This window comes from Photinus pyralis, unplaced genomic scaffold, assembly GCF_008802855.1.
Source record: "Photinus pyralis isolate 1611_PpyrPB1 unplaced genomic scaffold, Ppyr1.3 Ppyr1.4_LG1, whole genome shotgun sequence".
Taxonomy (NCBI): Eukaryota; Metazoa; Arthropoda; class Insecta; order Coleoptera; family Lampyridae; genus Photinus; species Photinus pyralis.
The window spans coordinates 11,812,932-11,833,710 of record NW_022170249.1 but is presented as its reverse complement, the minus strand read 5'-3'; the positions used below and the strand labels follow the sequence as shown (position 1 = coordinate 11,833,710).

Here is a 20,779-nt window from a genome sequence, read left to right as displayed (position 1 = left end):
CAATTTCGTGATGAGTGAATGTACACTGTACATTAAAAAATTTAAGAAATTGTGCCATTATCAAATTCAAATTCCAATTACATGAAGTACAATCGACGCTCATCAACACAATTTTATTGTTGTGCGCACATTCTACGTTTTCTTGCAAATGAAAGTATTAAACATTAAAATTATGTTTAATTAAACATAAATTTGGTTGGTCCAGTGACGTGAACATTTTATACATTAATAGGTCAACGCTGTATGAAATATTTCCACGAAATATGTCGATTATGCAGTTTGCTGGTTTCCTATACCTACTTATTGGGCTTTTTGTCTACGAAATTCAGCCGCCTTTAGAAATCTTATTAGCAACGCTTCGGTGAATTATATCAACCCTTGCAATTTACAAATTCAATTGACCGTTTTCCCTACATTCTTTTCTACTGATTTAATAAACAGTTCCCAAAAACTCGCCAAAAGCACTAACAAAATTACCTCAAAATCCATTAGGCTTCTTATTGATAAAAGTAATGCACATCCAAAGAAAAGGCAAGTAATTACATTGCGTAAATCACTTAAAGAAGTAACCAACGGAACGGAACCCATCTGCCAGTCGTGCGATAGTGTGGCCGGGCACAAAAGAAGCCACCAATTAAACGCCGCTAGGTAGCAGAACGTGAGTATCCTGAAAAAAAAGATAAAATTAACCGGAAATATTCATTAAAAGCTTAACAAACAGAAAAGCGCGGAAACGGCATTTAATTAATATTTGGTTAAAGAAAAACCTGATGGCATCGAAAGTTTGTACAGATTATCTGTGGAAGCCATCCATACGTTTATTGAATACTAAATCATTGTACGTTAACGCCCCTTAGCAGTTTTATTACAAAAGTTTACTATTACAGAAGTTTGATATCGCAGTAGGTAATCTATTGTATTTGGGGATTATATTCAACTCTCATTGTAATTAAGTAAACCTAATTAATCATACAGTGGTCACTACAAATTCGTTGTTGGATAACAACACCGGCGCCCACGATTATTATTTATTTACGGTACTTTAAAACGGAAAATCGGAAAATTAAGGAAGGATTAACAATATTCGGCCAAGATATGATTAATGCAATATTTTGTTTTAATAATGATACTTTGCGTTTGCCGGATTTGTATATTTATAACAATCAATTTTTAATTTTGTATTATTTAAAGTATTTTCCTTAGATCCACATGAATAAACTCGAATGTACAGAGAACAATAAAATAAATTATACTGAAATACATGTCCACCTTCTCATTATTAGATATATAGTTATTTATAAGTCCGGTAGGTTACTTGTAACAGTATTAGCCTATTTAGACATTCGATAGCCCAGGCAAATTAGTGGTCCAGTCCCTAAAAATTGCTCGAGAGCTGGAAAACGTTTAAAGCCCTTTAAGGGATCCCAAATAACGGGTAACGGGTTCGCGACGATTTCTAGGTTGTGCGTCAGATTTGAGAGCCTAAAAAGCGCAAAATGTTTGCACTTTTTTGAACATTTCATTTATAACTCGAAAAGTACTTATCCTACAGAAAATTTTACTCTCTTCCTTTCTAAAGAGCATTAAATTATGCGTCGAACGAAACATTGAAATAAATTTAGCCGTTCAGCCGCAATCACCCGTCACAGATGGGCGATTTTTACAAACTTATCTCAAAAGTTGACAACCCTCAACTTCAAAGGCCTGTAGGTCGAAAAGAACTGCACCGATTGAAAAATATCATAGGATCAAACTTGTAGATACTGTAATTGTCAGTCAGATGCTTTTTGAAATTTCCAATTCGCTCACTCCAGTGCTGAGATATGAATTTTAAACCGAAAGAGTCCTTAGCGCCAAATTTCCGCTAAGGCGGTACAACGCAGGAAACTTCGTCTGAACTCAAAACTTGTCACTTTCTTGCATTTATTCATGTAAAATTGAACGTAATGTACTGAATTTAAACTCAAATAAATTTAACTAATTGAGGACCAACTTTAATTACTTCATGTATTCATAACTTTGAGGATGCAGATACCACGATTGTTGCTACTGCGGTGGAAAGATCAAGGCATGGAAGGAATGTGTTCATTGTGGGGGAGGACATAGATTTAATGGTTTTGCTATAGACTCTCAGTCGAAAATCCTCTTCAGCTTCCCATTGATGGTGGGATAGGCTTCTGAGAATGTTAAGCCTACCTACTAAAGAATAGACAGTTGTCTTTTTAATTTTGTGATGTGGCCATTCCAACTTAGTGTATTGTCGAAAACAGTCCCTAGGATTGAGAGTTGATCGACCATGCGGCCATTATATTGTTTAGAGTTAATGTTTGGATTGGCCTGATTATTTTTTCTTCTGGAAAACTTAATAACTTTGGATCCTGAGAAGCAGATGCCGATTTTGTTGATCGCTTCGTAGAGAGCATCCACTATTTTTCGAATTATGTTTACTGTCGTGTCGGTGTTTCTACCATGACAGCATATGAACAGGTCGTCAGCATAAAGACCAGCGCATGTAGGTGGTTTAATTGTTTTACATATATCGTTAATGGATAGGATGAACAATGTTGGGCTTAGTACCGAACCTTGTGGTACACCATTTCTCTACGTGAGGGTGTTTGACCTCTTTTCAAGGGCTGTCACTGTGAAACAATGATTCCTTAGGAAATTTTCAATGAAGTACGAACGTACACACATACATACAGAAAAAAATTTATTCTTATAAGTTGCTTAAAATGATCTAAAACGTCGACATTTGATGAAGTTTTAACATGTCCAAAAAACGGTGATCGCAATAGCCACCTAGCTCACGCTAGGAAGCTAAAAATTGTAGTTACATGCGCGTTTACGATTTTTGTCTTTTTTTTGTGTCATTATTCACTCTCCTACTTAGCAGACTCTTTTTATTTAAAATCTGACATAGGCGGCGCTGGATATAGATGGTTGGATTTATTATGTTGTTTTGTTACAAAATGCAGGGCATGTATTGTAACGGGCGATCAAAAATGAGTTGCTGTCGAGTCGCCTTTGGAAGTTCAAATTAAGTACGATTTCCCATGCAAACAAAAATTCCAAAGGTGACTCGACAGCAACTCATTTTTGATCGCATAGTATTAGGTATCTGAAATATTTAAGTAGATAGCAATTTTCTAATTCTATATTTTATTTACTCCAAGCTTAATGTTAGTCGAGTTTGAACGTTTGAAACACCAACATGCAAACTGAGAAATTAATTCATAAAGTTACATGGCCTAAAGCCTCCTGTACGAAGGAAAAAATGTAGGCTCCCCCACGTACTTTTATAAAGACATCAACGTTGTCAGGTTGTGGGAATATTATTAAAGAATTGAAAATGTACATGTACATTACACAAGAGCCTCATACAACTTTATAGGTTATTGAAAATATGCATAAATTTGCCTTTGGCTTTAGTACGCTTTTACATTTTTCTAAATAATAATAAATGGTATAACTGCATGTATTTTAATAAAGTAAGTTTTACATGCATAATATATTTACACAAATGTAAGCACATTTTAATGTTTTTAAGCCATACAAATCCGACCCGAGTAATTTATAAAAACGGTATATGCAGCACAACAAGCATTTTTGTTGAATAAAACAATATTTCTGAAACAAGCACGACATGAAGCATCGGCTGTAATGGTTGAAATGGGTGGCAAGAGCTTTAAATTAGAAACAATAAATGCCGAGAGTACGCCTTTCTGTCCATCTCAACAAAATATTTGGAAAAAATTCAGTCAAACAGCAACAGATTCTAAAGCACACAGTTCATAAAGGAATATAATATAATGTCTTCTACCCTTTTAGGCGGTTTTGATGGATAGATTCTTATAGTCTTATGAAAAAAATCTTCGTCAATTTTGCAGGGAATTGTTAAGAATGTGATCAATGTGGTGCTATACGAACCATTAACTCGAAAATAAAGAGAAATTATCGTAGGTGTTTCATGCAAAATAAACATCGAATTTATTTTTATGAACAGAAAGAATTATGATCCCACAATTTACGTAGGAAAATCTAGCTCGATGCCGAAAAACTAAATTAAATGCACCATCGTATGCAGTAGGTCTTATAAAGTTAGAAAAGAATCCACCCGTTCGAGTGGAACATAACATAAACTTATCCTACTCGAGATGAGGACGAAAGCTGCAGCTTTATCATGAGTACCTATAGCAAACTTCCAGGCCTTAGAGACCATTGCTCTTAATCATCATTAAAGATTTGTTTGATATCATGTTTCTCGAATAACCTTATTTTTCGATTATTCAATTATTTTTTTCTATGCTATTGATGATTCAGCAAAAAAAACAAGATTGTTAATGGAGCTTTGCATATGTGAAAGTGATCTATAACAAATACAAAAAATATACGTTAGCAGGGGAGCGGGACTAAGTTTTTGGCGAGGGGAAATGGGGTGAAAATCGTATGAAGGCAATTTCCGGCAAAAGTTGAAATCAGAGACTAAAGTGTTCAATGGGAAAGTTGTAGATCGTGAAAAACTCTACAACTTTCTTTACAGTCGCTTTCTCACATAACCTCAAAGTAACCGAAAAAATCGCGGAAGATCGTGTTTTTTGTTTTTTATCGTTCAAATGAAAATTGTCCTTCAGAGATTTATCGTAGTACGGAGTTCCATTTAGTGTCATTTTTTTCTTTTTCAACCTATTGAAGAAGCTCAAAAAACGAAAAAAAATCCAAAAACGACTTCAATAACAGTGAATTTTCTAGTAAATATTGATAATTTGTTTAAATTTTGGAAATTTTACAAAAACTGATTTCAGCATTCTACGAGAAAAAATACATTAGAAACTACATTTTATTGTTTGAACAGAGGCTTTGTTCCTTGATAGTATTATTAGAAAGAAGAAACTACTCTGCAATGCAATGTTTGGGAAGCTCAATTGATGTAAAACTAGTAGTGGGAAATTTAAAATTCTGCAGGCATATCCTTGGTAAAAATGAATCAGAAGACACTTCTTGTGAGATGGAGTAGCCTGGCCATTCTTATTTTTTTATTCCTTTTTGTAAATATTGTGAAAATTGTCCAGAATAAAATACCTTGAAAACAATTGGTTTTTATGTACCTAATTTGATACCAAATTGTTTATACATCTACCAACAAATATAAAACAAAACCTAAGTGAATTAATTAATTCCGAATAAAAAAATTCAAAATCCTCGTGTGAGAGGGACTTCAGCCCATTTTTGTGTGGCAGATCAGTATTCTATTTGCCAGTTTTCAAGTATTGACTCCACCATCAGTAAGACCTTGTTGGAGGCAACCACATTCCCTTGCCGGTATCCAGTTTCGACGTCCCGTTGACCCGCAATTCACGTTCGAATAGACTCCACCATCAGTAAGAACATGTCGGAGGCTACCATATTCCCTTTGTTGGTACCCACTTCCGACGCGCGTTTGAAGTTTTGACTCCATGATCAGTAATATCTTGTCGGGAGCTACCACATTCTTTTTGTCGGTACCCACTTCTGACGCCCTCACAGTTTAGTGAATTCCGTTAAAATCCCTTCAAAAATAGTAGTTAATTTTTGGAGCACTCCTCATAGCTGGAGATTCTATTGGCGATACGAGAAAGAGAGACCGCTATTCAAACTTTACGAAACTTTAAATCGCGTGGAAGGTAACTTGTGGGCGTTCGAAGGCGCGCGTTTTGCAGAAGGTGATTTCTTTCGCTCCTTCGACATCAACAATCGGATCAAAACTTCGGAAGAAGATAGGAAAAACGGGCGCGCATTTGCTGCCAGCCAGCCAGCCGACCGGCCAAAGAAAGATTAAAAGCTACCTTTTTACAAATAAATTTGCAAAAATGAGCAAAAAATTGGGAAGATTGTTATTTTTCATATTCATACGAATCTCTATTATAAGACCTAAATGTACATGATGAACATACTATAAAGCAAGAAAGTGTGAAAATGAACAATAAATAATATAACAAAAAAAACCGGATTTCCGTGATTTTTCCGATTTTTATATGGAATAAATGGTAACATATTTGACAATCGTGTGTAAATGAATGTTTTACCCCAACAGCGTCTAGAATGGCGGATTCTTGGAAAATCAAAATTCCTTTGGATTTTCCTTTGTATTCAATTTTCAGAGTATCTGGAGCATCGCAAATGAGTGATGGCGTCCAATTGCGTTTAATTGCCACATTAGTTTCAACTCACGATCCATGCACTCTTGCAGATTGGATTGTATACGGGCTCTTTCAGAATACCTACCCCATTCCTGTAACGAAATGACCTAAATAACCGGAATTTACCGCATGATTACAATACATTGTACTTTCAAAGCATATTTCCTAAACTTTGATGTGCATTTTACTAAATTACTTGCACGAATGAAAGCCAATTACTAAATTGATATTGAAGTATAAAAAATAGTCAAACACGACTTTAATTTAGCATACAACGATTTTATAAAGCAGAACTCCCCTCTTTCGAGAATTTATGGATCTGTTTTGCACAGTTTTTCGTTTGCGGTTTCTTAAACAATGAAAACGAATTGAAAATCATATTTTAATCTTACTAGATGGCCCTTGTCATTTTCCCATAAACTAGAAAGAAATGGGAACGACAACAAAACAGGGTTTGGAGTAAATTCGGTCCCTGCTTTGTAACTAACGGTTCGAACATTTTCCATGCGAAACTTGTTGGCAGAAATAAATGCGTTAATTTTCACCGTTGTTATTCTTTTCCCTATACAGGCGTTTGTAGTGCATTACAGAATAGCATTTGGGTTCAAGTGTGACAGTAGACCAAAGCAATTGGTATTTGAATAAAACACAGTGTGGGCTTTGTTTAGAAACAGAATGCTATACAGAAGCTCTATAACCTAAACATACCGGAACCCGAAAAGCTCTACGGTGTAGAAAAAGCTCAAGAACGTAGATTTCGTAGATTTTTGAGTTTCTTCTTTGCTTTATTTTGCCTCCTTTGTAATATTGAAGTAAATGTTGTTGATTTTTGTAACAAGTTACATTTTATTTGTTTTCAAATATAAGATAATTGTCTTTTTTTTATATGGATAACAATTTTAAGGGTTCTAAAAATTTTGTTTTTGTATCTGACAAGGTTTCGTATACTGTTTCGTATCCAACCCGAGAATTATTCAATTTTTCTGAAGAAGATATATCGCGACTATTGTCATGACTCATGCAATCTCTGCAAACTTTGATGCTTTCGATGCTATTTGAAACTAACGAAATACTACTGTAAAAATGAAAACCTAAAACCAAAGGAAAGGCAACAAGATTCTTCTGTGCAATATCTATTGCGCGATAAACGAATCCGGCTCGAAGAACCAACAGATGCTGTACATTTAAATTATATGTAATTAATGTTTGCGGGTTACCCTTTTTTGATGAAATTCCTTCGCCACGAAATGGATATGGAAGAGGAATAAGGTACATAAGCAGGTTAGTGTAAATGCAAATCTTCAATACTGGTCTTGAATTTCCATATCGTTATTCACGCTTTTAACAATTTTAACAATCACACTGAACAAACCTTAATTGTTATTATTTAACAACAAAATAGACGTGTAAAAGATTTTTGAAAGAATTCTTGTCTCAACCTTCTCAAATTGCGACCCGCAGTTAGCATTAAGCATTTATAGTAAGCTTTTCATTAACATTCCTTATTGAGACGAGGGCTTATTAAATTATTTATATTCATTTCCCTGACTACCTTTTTAATTAATATTACCTATGTACTTTTACTCGAAAAGTTAAGGAAAGCTGTAGATCATTTTAATATCAAGTTTAGTCCACACTTGCTGGCGAAAAAGGGTTAAAAACGTGACTGTAGCAGTTACCTTTAACTTTAGTTTGATTGTGACGTTCTAAATGAGTTATTGTTAACAGTGCGTAGGCCATATTCGATGTGACGTAAAAAAGATAAAGAATAATAAGTAATAACTGGTGGAATTAACTTAAATAGGTACATAATTCAACCTGTTCAGTATGAAAGTTATAGTATTAATGATAGCGACGCAAGTTAGACAAGTTTTCTATTATTAAGAAACTGAAATTGACACTCGTCGTATCGCTTTAAGTTTTAATGACCAGCTTTCTGCAAGTATTTTTATAAAAACTAAATGAATTTTTAAGATTATAAATACATAACAAACCAACTTTCTAGCTATCCTAACAAAAGTTTTCTACTGGTGGCAATTTACGAGTAATTGTATGCATCCCTTTCCATGGCAGAACACTATCTTCATAAAAACTCAAATTCAGTTGTGGCATGTGAAAGAAATTCTACTATATAACACAAAAGTGCAGAAAAGTGTTAATCCGTCAATTAGCTACATTAACTGAATAAGTACCGTAACAGAAACTAAATTTTTCACTTTAAATTATTCTCAACTTATCATCCCAAAATGCCCATCGAATTTGCGATTCCGACGTATAGTTTAATATAAACCCCAATGTAATCTCAATGTTAGAAAATTCCCATTTTCAAATGTAATTTCTAACCATAAATACGCTTGGCTGAAATCCAATTCTGAAAATTTGCGTTTAGTAAGTGCATCACAGAAGACCCATTTGTAACATGTATCCCATAAACCTACTTTTTCGTAATTCTTTTCTATCTGTCATAGTAAGTACAAGAAAACAGCTTCCGTGCAGCAATCTTTGACGTTATTCGTGGATGTTTTTAATTTTGTCGTTGAAATACCTGCTGGGAAACTTAATTAGGTTTTGTGCCGGTCAAAATGATACGATGGGTGACTACTACCGACATTTTAAAGTTGTAAGTCTCCCATTCTTTAGTAAATGTAATTAAGATTTTATATTATAAATACTTTCATTTCCAGTGAACAAACTTCATTTGCAACGTTAATTATACTACAAGTTTTCTGTCCATAATCAAGATCGGCAGTCCACAAGGTTTAGTTTTTTTCATCCCATTAGTGTGTTTTGATGTTTCTACATCACGTGCGCATAGTCATATAGATTGGCTGAGAGTCATATGGGCACCAGATATAGATCGAGCACAATTAATTAGCATTATTTTTGATACATTTTTGTTTATTTGGGGGCTAACTTGATAGATCTCTGTGTTGTCTCTTTGTTAACATCTAAATATCAAAACAACCTTTTAAAAAAGTCGCCATTACGAATATAGAAACCAATTTAGAGGGAGCGTGTGTTTCAAAGCAAGCACTTGTTGGCCATGAAGTAGATAATTAAGATCCTACAATCGTTGCCTTAAGGGCTTAAAATAAGTTTTCAATTCAAAATGTGATACTGACGATTTTAAAAACAACTTTTCACGTAGTTTTATATCACTTTACTCAAGAGTGGCGGGTGGAGGCGCACTTCGTACACAGTTTTAGAAAGGCTGTTGTAACGTAAATCAGGCTACAAAGCAGAGTGAATAGACTCTCGCCAGTAAAAGAAATAAACCGCACAAAAGCACGGTAATCATCAAATGAGTAAAACCGACGAAATGCATTTGCATAGTATAGTGATTGCTATTTTAGGTATTATGCAACAGTATCTCGATATGTACCTACTTTGTGTACATAGTCTTTTAATAACGACTAAGACTGAGATAGATATAAAATAAACATTGGACGTTCGTATTGATTTACCTCAAGTTTTCATGCTATTATTAGGTACTTACCTATTTTACGTAATTAACCTAAGAGTTCTGTGTGGCTCAGAAATAATTATAATCTATTTTTTATTATACCTGAATCATAATCTCCGTTTTAAACACTCAAATGCGTGCGAAAAAGGGCCTTTAAAACACACGTGCTTTAAAGTTGCTAAGTAACGATACTTCAAGTATGACTTTTGAAACTGTCATCTGGATGAAATAAAAAATCCTCTTAGGTCGCTTTCTGTAAATGCAGAACATTTCTTTGGCTTTTGTACCTATCCTTTGGTTGAAACTTTCACAAACGCGCGTAATTTAGGGTATGCTTCCAAATCTGTTCCACTTTTTAATCGCAGCACTGCTTTAAAGTTTTGAATGAATGCACCAAATATAGAAGATTTAAATACCTTTGACATTTCCTTCATATATGCCAGCATTATGGATGCATTTAAGACTGTATTCGTAAGTAACTTCCTATTAATCCATGGAAACAACTTTTCATATTCTTTATAATAGGCTTTACTGGAGTTTACACCTACCAACGTTTGTTTAGATTTTACAACAATCGATTTAATGGGCGGTGTATTATCTTTTTCGACGGAAATCGTTTAATTCACAAAGACGATGATTTTTATAAGCAAACGTCAAAGTGACATTTCCATGGCAATCGTGAAATTACGAACACCCAGCCCACTTAATTAGACACGTATTCGAGTATAACGTCAATATGACTTCATTGTATTCCCTATTTTTAAATTATACTGCAGGTATAATAAAAAATACTATAAGATACACGTGTATAATTAGTCTTTAAAGCACTTGCAACGTTAAAGGCACTCCGCTTTGCGTCGTGCCCTTAAACTCGTTGCGCGTGCTTTAAAGACTTGATTATACACTTGTATCTTAATATACTATTATGAGTAATATAGAGGGCACATTATCATCCAGCGTAATATAAACTAGAAAACTTCCGGAAAGTCTGACGATGAATCAATACTTATTGCAAGTAGTGCTAGGTAAAGTGTAAAGCTGTGAAACTATTAGAGATGTAGACGCACGCAACTCCACCCTTGTTTCTTTGTTTTATTATGGTGCTGAATTATAGACTTTTGAGATTACGTAGTAAAGCAAGAACCGAGAAAGACGACCGGTTAGGTAAGAAATATAGTCTAGTTCCTGAAAACAGCACCCATGGGAGTGAAAACCTGTGTCAGAACTCCACAAATTTTGCTCTCCGAATCCGATTACCTATTAAGCTAATGGTTTTACCAGAGTGAAGGTGTCAAAGTCATAATATATTCATGCAGCTTCGATGAAATTTGTTTAATATCAGTTCTCAGATTTGCGCCAGAAAGTGTTAATAGAAAAGGGATTCCGTTCTAGACGAAGAAATTTCAGTTATTACAAACACGTAGGTACTGAATTCCTTCCTTTCTAGCAATTACACGTGCAATGCTAGCCGGCAGTTTATCGTCCAAACTTTGGCAATTACATCGAGTTTCCACAAGTTCTATGAATTTAAGAGAAAAAAAATAATATCCCACTAACTTGTTTATTAATCCGAGGCCAGACAGGAGAAAGTTTAATCGGATATCAATAAAAAGTTTTGAACTTTAGTGTCGGGTTAGAGCGGCAAGTTTCGAATTTCATAAAATTCAATACTTGAACCGGAAAAATTCATAGCTATAACTTATTAAGATGGGATATTAACGTGCAAAGTGCCAGGGTGGTTTCCTTAATTTTAAATATGCTGTGTGCACTATCTGTTCCGTAACCCTCTTTGCGTGATATTAGCTTTCAGAACTTAACATACAATTCTGGGAACAAATATTATTTCAGCAAGTTAGAGTGTTTTCTTTAGGGGTCGAATAAATTATATTCCTTATCAGAACTTACCCTATATGCGCTGTTGAACACTAGTACCGTCTATGAATTCTGAGATGCTCTTTAAAATAATAAACGATTGAAATTTCCGGTTTAACTTTGTGTTACTTTTTGAACATTAGACAACTGTCTGTTCGGGCGCGAGCTTAACGAATGATAACAATAAGTAACTTACATCCAGGAAATGGGGAGGATATTTCAATTGTTAATTAAAAATGCTGCTGCGAGTTTCCTCGATGACAATCATTATTCAATAACTTTTTCATGAGCATCTTATGTTACCGAAGTATCATTATACCTCCGAAAACAATCATTGTCAAGTAAAGGGTTAACAACGAAACTTAACAAATAATGTTTACCCAAAATCGTCCTGAAACGGCTGAAACCTTCATTTTCATGCCTACTTTCTGTCAGGAAATTTAGTTTCCATAACAGCGGCAGAGCAGAGTACGTGTACGTTTCCTGCCGCTTGTCACTTCACCGGCCGCACCTTCACTTTACCGGTCGCATCTGTGACATTGCTAAATGTCTATAATGGCTCCTGTCATCACTGACAGATTGACATTATTCAAAAGTTCAATATAAAAATTGAAATTATATATATAATTATAGGATTTCGGGTAAAATTTAATACAACACTCGTCAGTAAAATGGCATGACCTGACTCGGAAATTAAAGTACTAGGCCCCACTGACTTTTATGTAAATACCTAACTATTAAATCTTTCCTTGCTTTATTACTGTAGATCAATGAAAAACTTTGTACACTGATTTTACTGGAAAACATTTATTCCGAAAGAATTCTGCTCGTTTTTTGCTTCTGTTTGTCAATAATATATTGATGCATTGATTTTCTCCGTTGGAAATCGTTATTCTATAATTTATTTCATGGATACCATCGCAACAACGACGCGTTCGATAAAGTATTATGCATGGATCCCATAGTGTCAAATTGTTGGAGAGAAAATTGGGTCTTATTGTAATATAACTTTGACGTGTTTTTTGCTAATTTTCTGGAAACTGAGGTTTCTGGAAAGAGGTATAAAGTTTAGGTGTATTTCATGCACGCCACCATTTTGCATTACCACCAACAAAGGAATTCTACTTATCAGGGCACCTAAACATATTGAAAAGGGGACTGTCGAAACCAGTCTGATTCTAGCACACTTTACAAGCATATACTTTTTAGTGTTTGGCGTATTCTTTATTCACCTCGTACAATGGCGATGTCGATTTCCTTTTGTCTATGAACGGAAGTCCTGTTCTCAACTTCGCGCAAGGTTTTAGTTTTTTTTTGCTAAGTCGTGCGAGAATTTCAGTAATAAGGAAAAAGAAAAATACTACCTGAAGCGGTAACTCAAAATTCTATTATATTCCATTTTTGTTCGTAATTAAACAGAAAGTTTACAGGATTTAAAAGCTCAAAATAATAACCCTCATAACGAGATCGTAAACTAAAATTTCCTTTGCCTTCATTAAAGAGAAATTTTAAACCATTTCGATCGATTTAATTTAAAGTTTAAAGTACGAGAGCAATACCGAAACGGAAATATCGCCGAATTTGAAATCTTTTCTTTTTTTATCATATTTATTAATGGGAGGACAATTTATAACACAGAACGACTCTTTATTATTTCGAGTTTCGCTTCTAAAGGAACTTACATTGTCTTTATGTGTTTTTTTTTGGTTTATAATTGTAAAATACTGAAGAAGACTTTCCCTTTTTTATCAAATGTTATATGCAATATTTTTCGACCATTCTTTTACATCGAAAGCGGTATACGGAAAAATTATCATTATCGTATCCCCAAATTGATTAAGAAAGGATTTCGCAGCATCATTTGTTCTAGATACCTTATCCTTGCATAATTTTTATAAATGACTTCTAATTTTCTTAGACAAGTCTACCTTCAATAAGAATGATTGTGTGGAACAATAAATTGTGTGCCAGTGAAATATAGTTAATACAAATTGTATCAAATTAATAACATGTTATGCGAACACTTGACTTCGGGTTCTTTTAGTCACTCTTTACCTGATTAATTATAGTGAATTCTCTAATGGAATCTGATGATTTTAAACTGAATGCTCCAAATAGCATGTTCCTATTACCAGGCGTTACTATAAAATTTTAAATTTTAAACTGAAGTAGTCTCGGAAGTAGTAGATAATATACATTATGCGTATATTTTTTAATGTTTGTATTCAGTTAATTTTTCGACGAACCTCGTATAATAATTCGAACTGTCTGTAACATACCGGGTTTGAGTTATAAGATAATCCCTGACCGAATTTACTTTGTGTAAGTTGTGCTTGGGTGCTTGGATTTACAACCGTAACGCTACATTTGGTCCTTTGAGCCTTTAAATGAACTGGTGTTACATTTGGAAGTGAGTTCAAGTGCCAAAAATATCAAGTATGGAGATGGAGAAGCTGACCACAGACCACGGAGCGGTTCAAACTCGCAACGCTCAGACAATGCCACTCAGAGACCCGAAATGAAGACAAGCCAAAGGGCAATGGATTCAATGACCAATGGGACAGCGATCGGGACAAATGCACGCCCAATCGCCACGATCCCTAGAGGGCGAGGTTTCCCGTTTCCGACCCAGCATGGGTCACACACGCACACAGACTTCCGTAGATAGCAGATGAGATTTGATCGGCTTATGAAACTTATCCAGAACACACGGACCGAACTGGATGAGGAAATATTGGAATTATAAAAAGACTGGGATTCCACAGCTCTGAGACGACATCCAAGATGCATAGACGATATAATAAGCAGCGAATTACCTGATATTTTATGGAACGAAAGAGTTTTGTTTTGTTAAAAATAAGATATAAAAAATCAAAATTGGAGCCATGTTTGTTTATAAAAAGCGCAAATAATAATTCGATTACGAACATAGCATTGTATGTAGATGATTTTTTCGAACAATTGAATTGAGTTCGAAATTTACCATCAGAGACATTATTTAGGGATGGAATTTAATGTTGATAAAGGTAATAATCATACAATGGCTCAAGAAAAAATGTTAAACTCAAGTAGTTCAAACTAATTATTTAAGATTTCCTTCAGCTTTCGGACATTCGCTTTGAACAATTTAAATTTGCCCTTTCAGCTACGTTTCACACTTGATATGACCTTTATGCCATATATCTGTGCGTGGCGCTTACAATTAAACTATGCTAGTTATCACTCACCTCACGTAAAATGAAGAATGAAAAGCGGTAGGGTTGTCTTGTTGGGAAAACTTCGGAAGTGATCCTTGTAAAAGGGCTAAGCGTATTGTTAGCAACACACCGAGCTGAAAGAAACATGTAGCTATTAATTCCTTTATAAATTAAATCATTACATAAGTTCATGCTTAGTATATTCATTCTACTAAAGTTGAGTGCAGAAATCTTTTATTCTCTTTTTTCAATATTCGACAAATATTTCTGTGTAAACAATGCCAGTTTGGACATTGAAGTTTAGGTACGATCACCTGAAGTGAATGCGGGTCGTTTAGTTACTAATCAAAGTTTGGTTTCAATTTAATTAATCTGGTCGGTTTCCTTACGGTTAAACACAAAAAACGATTTTTCGAATCTAGCCTGTATCCAAGGTGTTTGTTTGTGTCGTTGTAAAAAAGATTATTTCCTAGAATTATTAAGGATAGGGAACTTTTATCTCATTTTCGTTATCAACTTGTTTTGTTAAATCATTTATGTGACAGTTGGGATTTAATTTATTGGGTACTTTGTTTAGTTTTATAAAAGATTGATGTAATTATCTAGAGATAAGGCTACCCTTTATTCGGAAAAAAATCGCCAATTTCGAGGTCGAGTTGCTGTCCTTTGAGACCCGCGTTTCTATGTTAAAGTTTGGTGGCAAAGTTCTTGCCTTTCGTCGCGTAAACAATTTTGTTGACCGTCTAAGATAATTCAGTACGTGGTAAATCAAGAGTCCAGCCAAGTTCGAGTTAAAGTTTTGAAGAAATGGTACGTAACAGTTTGGGATAGCAGTTTTCAATAAAGTTGCCGTCCACGTTAAACGGACAGCCATCTATTCATCGGTCGTGTGTTTGCGTTCAGCCAATTAATTCAGACAATCAACGTTTCTGCAACCTGTTTGGAACATAATTTAAGAAGCTCTGGTTAAGTGCGTTGTCTATATTGTAAGCTGGAAAATGGTATGGAAAAAGTCCAGGAAAAAGCCATAATGTGCCTACTTGGACTGAAAAATACCCGATATCAAGTGACCTCAAGTTAGATTTGCTGAAAAAAGGGTCTCTTTAATAAAGTCATCGTCCAATCCATGATTTTCCTTATATAATGGATAAAACTAGGTACTAGTTTTCTCTAGATAGTCTGTTTCGCTCGTTCGTTGGATTGTAATTTTTCCTGTTTCTGAGATCAGAAAACTTACCCTGTATGTAAAAAGGAAACATCTAGGGATCACAAATGATAGTACTCTATAGTCGGTAAAATATGTAGAATTAGTAAAACTAATTGCACATGGGCAACAAACAACTACAAGAACAAATGCAGATTAAATTACAAGGTTCTTATGTAAATTAACTCTTATTTTCGTATTCCATTGTTATATTGTGCTTATTAAAATTTGCTAAAATACGAGAACACTATAGCTTTTGGTTATGTTTGTGTTATATTGCTTGCGTATATAAAAAGCTAGACTTCATAATTAATTCTTTGATGTTTTGCACGGCAATTTAAAAAGGTCGACTTTCCGCTTTGTATGAGTTGTATTTTTTTTTGCAAACATTGAATTACGTTCTTTACTTGGTGCACACCTGATAGAACAAAGAGCGTTGTTTGCGATTTTATTATTAGATTCTTTACAAAACTGAAAAAGGTAATTCGTTTCCATGTTAATATTTTTAAACAGAAAATCTCACCGAAATTAAAATCTTGGCAGCCCTATTGGCAAAGTCTCTAGTTTCGCGGCTCCATTTCACCTCAGTTATTGCCCTGAAAATGATTGATATTAGATGGGTACGTGAAAGTCATTAGCACTTACCTCTTTATATTCGGCCAACTACGATACAGATCGTAGGACAAATTTAATAGAAAAACCGTCACTCCAGTTTCCTTAGCTAACATGCTTAGACCCCCCAGAATAACACACGTCCAAATATGACAGCTTCCATCGGGTTGTCTGAAAACAAAAGAAAACCCTCATGAGAACAAAGAAATAAAAGCATGTGTGATTAATAGGATACTACGCACGCTAGTGCCTTTACAGTATGTGGCAAAAGGAGATGTTTCTAAATTTCTCCTTTAAATCGTGATTTCCGTTTTTCGGATTTGGCTATGTAAAATTATACAGAAACTCATCATCAATGTTCGAGTCTAATTAGAGGACTTTTTGCACTACAATTTAATTTAACCTTTCGTAAGTATAAAAATCGTCTCTAGAAAAATATACCTTATTATTAGTTGGCGCATTTCCCTAAGGAATGCTGCTATTGTGCGCGGTTAGTTTATATTGTAGGCAAGCAAAATACCGAATACGTGCATGCGGAAGAGAGATCGTTTGGTACTATCGTATATTAAAGGTAGCTCTCGAATCGACAAGGTCGGTTCATTAAAATATCGATATGCCCGCGGACGACGCACTCACTTTATTAACTGTCTTACGGATTTATTGTCCCTGAACATCCCATTTTATTTTACTCGTAGCTCAATAGCTTCTTTTAACACCAATTATAAAAAATGGTTAATGTATAACCCCCTCACATGACACATGACACTAAGGGCGCTTTCCTGATTTCTGTAAATTCTTCTGATAGTTATTTTTCGTGGAAACATATATTCATACAGGAAAGGATCTATACCAGATAGGCTTAACGTGCTTTGGCTGTTTATTAACTGGCCCTCAGCCACCATTTAGAGAAGATCTAATCGTTAAAATTCGCCTATTTTACATATAGTGAAAACAGGCTTCCGTATTTCATGTTCATCTCAAAAAGTACTCAATATTTTTTTAACAAACCTTTCATCTAGTGGACACACATATCCTCATATGGAATCGAATTTCGATCCCTTTTGTTGCTTTCACATGTTGAAAATAATACCTATTATTTTTTAATCATTTTACACAGGAACTGGAGTGATATTGGCGTTAAAAAACGTGCCATTATATAGAGACATGTTTCAGGAATTTAAGTATAAAATTTCATAATCAAATTCCAATTCGTTTCAGAGATGAATATGAAATACGGAAGCATGCTTTCCCTACATTTTTAACATAAACGAAATGCCACCCTTAATGAACAATAATCACCTTTCAAAACTGCATAGAATCATATTTTTGTTGCATTAACAAATAGAATCACGCTTAGAATTAGTTTTATAACTAGAATAGTCAAATTAGACCAAAAAACTTTGACAAGGCGGAATTGATTGTAACTTTACGTAGCAAATAATATTAATTCATGTTTCTGAGTCGAGCCAAACTGGGGGGCAATGTGGAGTGCATATGCCGGCGGTACTCTTATTTAATATTTTTGCAGTTGCAGTATTGCAGTTGGAATGAACCAAATAAGTTTTCTTTTTATTTTGTGTTTTAAGTCGGAAATATAATCCAATATTCAAACTTCATTTTTTTAGCAAGTATATTTATCTCTTCTGGAATTAACTACAAAACATTAAATACAAAAACTAGCACCTTTAATTTTATTATCATAACCTATAAATGGAATGACGGAGAGATGTGCAGGTTTGTTTTTCTTTATTTCATTATATTTTGGTTTTGCCAGTGGCATAATAGGTAAAATTTAAAATCAAAGTTCTTGGCAAATGCTATTCGCCTTTGTAAATAAAGTAACACTCGGGAAAACCTGTAACTTGTGATGTATCAGAAAAGTCAAACTTATTTTGCGTTATTTATTTTGGACAAATATAGTTTTATTCATGTCTGACAAAGGTTCATCAATTTTGCACTTAATAAATATATGCCCGACAGTTTTCAGATTAGGAAAAAGAGAAAGTTCTTTCTATACTATAAAACAGTCTATTGGAAACTGGAAGAAAACTAAATTACGTTAAAACGGCAAAGTTTTGCATACCAATTAAAATTCAACGTAGTTTTAAATTTTGGGACCAATTAAAAGTTATATAAAGAAAATCTACAAAAGTGTATACATATATCTCCGTCAATGTAAAATACATGTCTAAAAGTTTCATATAAAAGTTTCTTCTTTCAATAAGACAGGCTCAAAAATAAAATTAACGAAAGTCAAGATGGTAAATAGATTTTGCCATTAATTTAACAATTTATGTTTCTGGTATTCTTTCTTTGCTCAAACATAGATTTACTATAATTAAAAAATAGTAAAGATGGTAGTCACTATCAGGGACACTCTGTATTTGTAAGGTACATTAAGAACACTTTCCAATGGATACAAAGTAACACTTTTTTGAAAGTAAAATTGCTTATTACCGTCGTTATCGATTATCACATTGCCCTTTATCTAAATTTAATATTTAAAATAGCGTATTGGAACGTATAGTTTAATTAAAGCAGATTAAGTCTTCCAATGCGATCCACTTGTTTAGGTGCTATTGTACAGCTTGGATCGAATCTGTGATTGTCGAAAACATTAATCACTCTTACTTCGGAAACGTTAAAATCATTTTCAACCTCCTCTGAATTTATGGACATTATGGTCTTCTACTGGACCAAATACTAAAACACGTGGTTGGGTCAGTAAATATGAACCTAACCTACCTGAGAATTTATATATGGACCCAGAACTAAGGAAAAAAGGAATTATAAACTGTGTCCAAGATAAGGAAGTTTACAATGGGAATATCCGAAACCATAGCAGATACGGTGTTGGTCAAATTAGGGAAAAGTTGCGCAATTAAACAGTAATTATCACGCTTTAAAGAAAAACCAGAAAATTCCGATTATTTTCCATGAATGCCAGAAAAACCGAAATTTGCCGATCATATACATTCTTTGTCATGTATAATACCTATTTAATCATACAAAAAGAGATCTTATACTATTTTAATAGATGTTTTTCACATGTTTCAAATGTATTTGATATATACTTTATACATTACTCAAAGGTATTTAATATCTATTAAATATATGTTTAATCATAAAAAACATGTTAAATACTTTTTAAACAGGTATTTTATAGATGTTTATATTAGAATGTATTAAATACGAGATTAAATATCTTTGTAAAATAAGAAAAATATTACATTAATATGAGAAAGGGGTTTACTAGGAATAAGTTAAGGACATATTTTATACATTTTTTCACACATATTTAATATCTTTTAAATACAACTACACAACACAACTACTTGGGCATACAAAGACGATTGGCTTTAGTAAAAAATAGGCGGTGTATTTATTTTACCGTGTAGATAATACGCAAAACTAGAACAGGATTCTGCTATATTTGGGTAAAAAGGCAATGCTTAGAAATTGTTTTCATATGAGTTCGACGTAAACGACATGCTAGAATAGTAATCAGGTAGTCCTAACGGCCATGAATGAATGAGGAGGCAACGGGTCATGTAGCGAACGAAACGAAGGAAGACATACACGTCTTGAATGTGATATGACGTGTGACACAGAAAATAGCGAAAACTTCAACAGTGAAAAAATAACTATTTTTTCACTGTTGAAGTTTTCGCGCACTAACTATTAATTAGTCGTTTTAAAGCTAGTACTTCATGCTTCAGAATTTTCAAAATAATTACAGGTTTTTTGAGCAAGCATATACTACTTGAAAACGCAGAAAAATTCGAGATGCATTCTAATGAAAACGCCTGTAGGATTTTCCTACTTTTTCACAAATTTACTACATAGACGTATCGAGACATTAACATTTTTGGGATGCAATTCACTTCCTTCTCAGGGTTGAAGTTACGTAAATAAAATTACTTAATTTAGATCCCCCCTCCCTAAAACTAAAATTCACGTGTTCTGGCAAAACTGCCGTTAAGCGGCCAAACTTGACATTGACCGATTTCAGTGCGACCCTGTATGAAGTTCATTTTAGCAACGAGAATTTTTTCTATGTACAAGTTTTACTAATTCTGAAGGTAGCGGACAATACTTCGTTTTATACTTAACATTAAGGGGAAGTTTCCCAGATTAAAATGTGAACTAACAACTACTTAGGTGCATTAGAAAGTAGTAATTATTTTCAACTTGCCCTTTCAACGATCTCATAGTCACATTAAAATAAATAGATTATTAGACTCTTGTAAGGCTT

The 20,779-nt window shown here is 34.0% G+C and overlaps 1 protein-coding gene across 1 annotated transcript in view; it reads right to left on the bottom strand.

Annotated features, from left to right (window-relative positions):
* Window positions 1-393: 393 nt before the first annotated feature.
* LOC116173283 (protein O-mannosyl-transferase TMTC1-like) overlaps window positions 394-20,779 on the bottom strand; it is a 59,899-nt gene continuing 39,513 nt past the window's right edge. The window contains exons 3-6 of the mRNA XM_031490684.1: window positions 16,558-16,695; window positions 16,436-16,508; window positions 14,739-14,842; window positions 394-667 (exon numbers count right to left, since the gene is read on the bottom strand). Coding sequence (XP_031346544.1) covers window positions 394-667; window positions 14,739-14,842; window positions 16,436-16,508; window positions 16,558-16,640 — 534 coding nt within the window. The 5' untranslated portion in view covers window positions 16,641-16,695. The remainder of the gene's footprint in view (window positions 668-14,738; window positions 14,843-16,435; window positions 16,509-16,557; window positions 16,696-20,779) is intronic.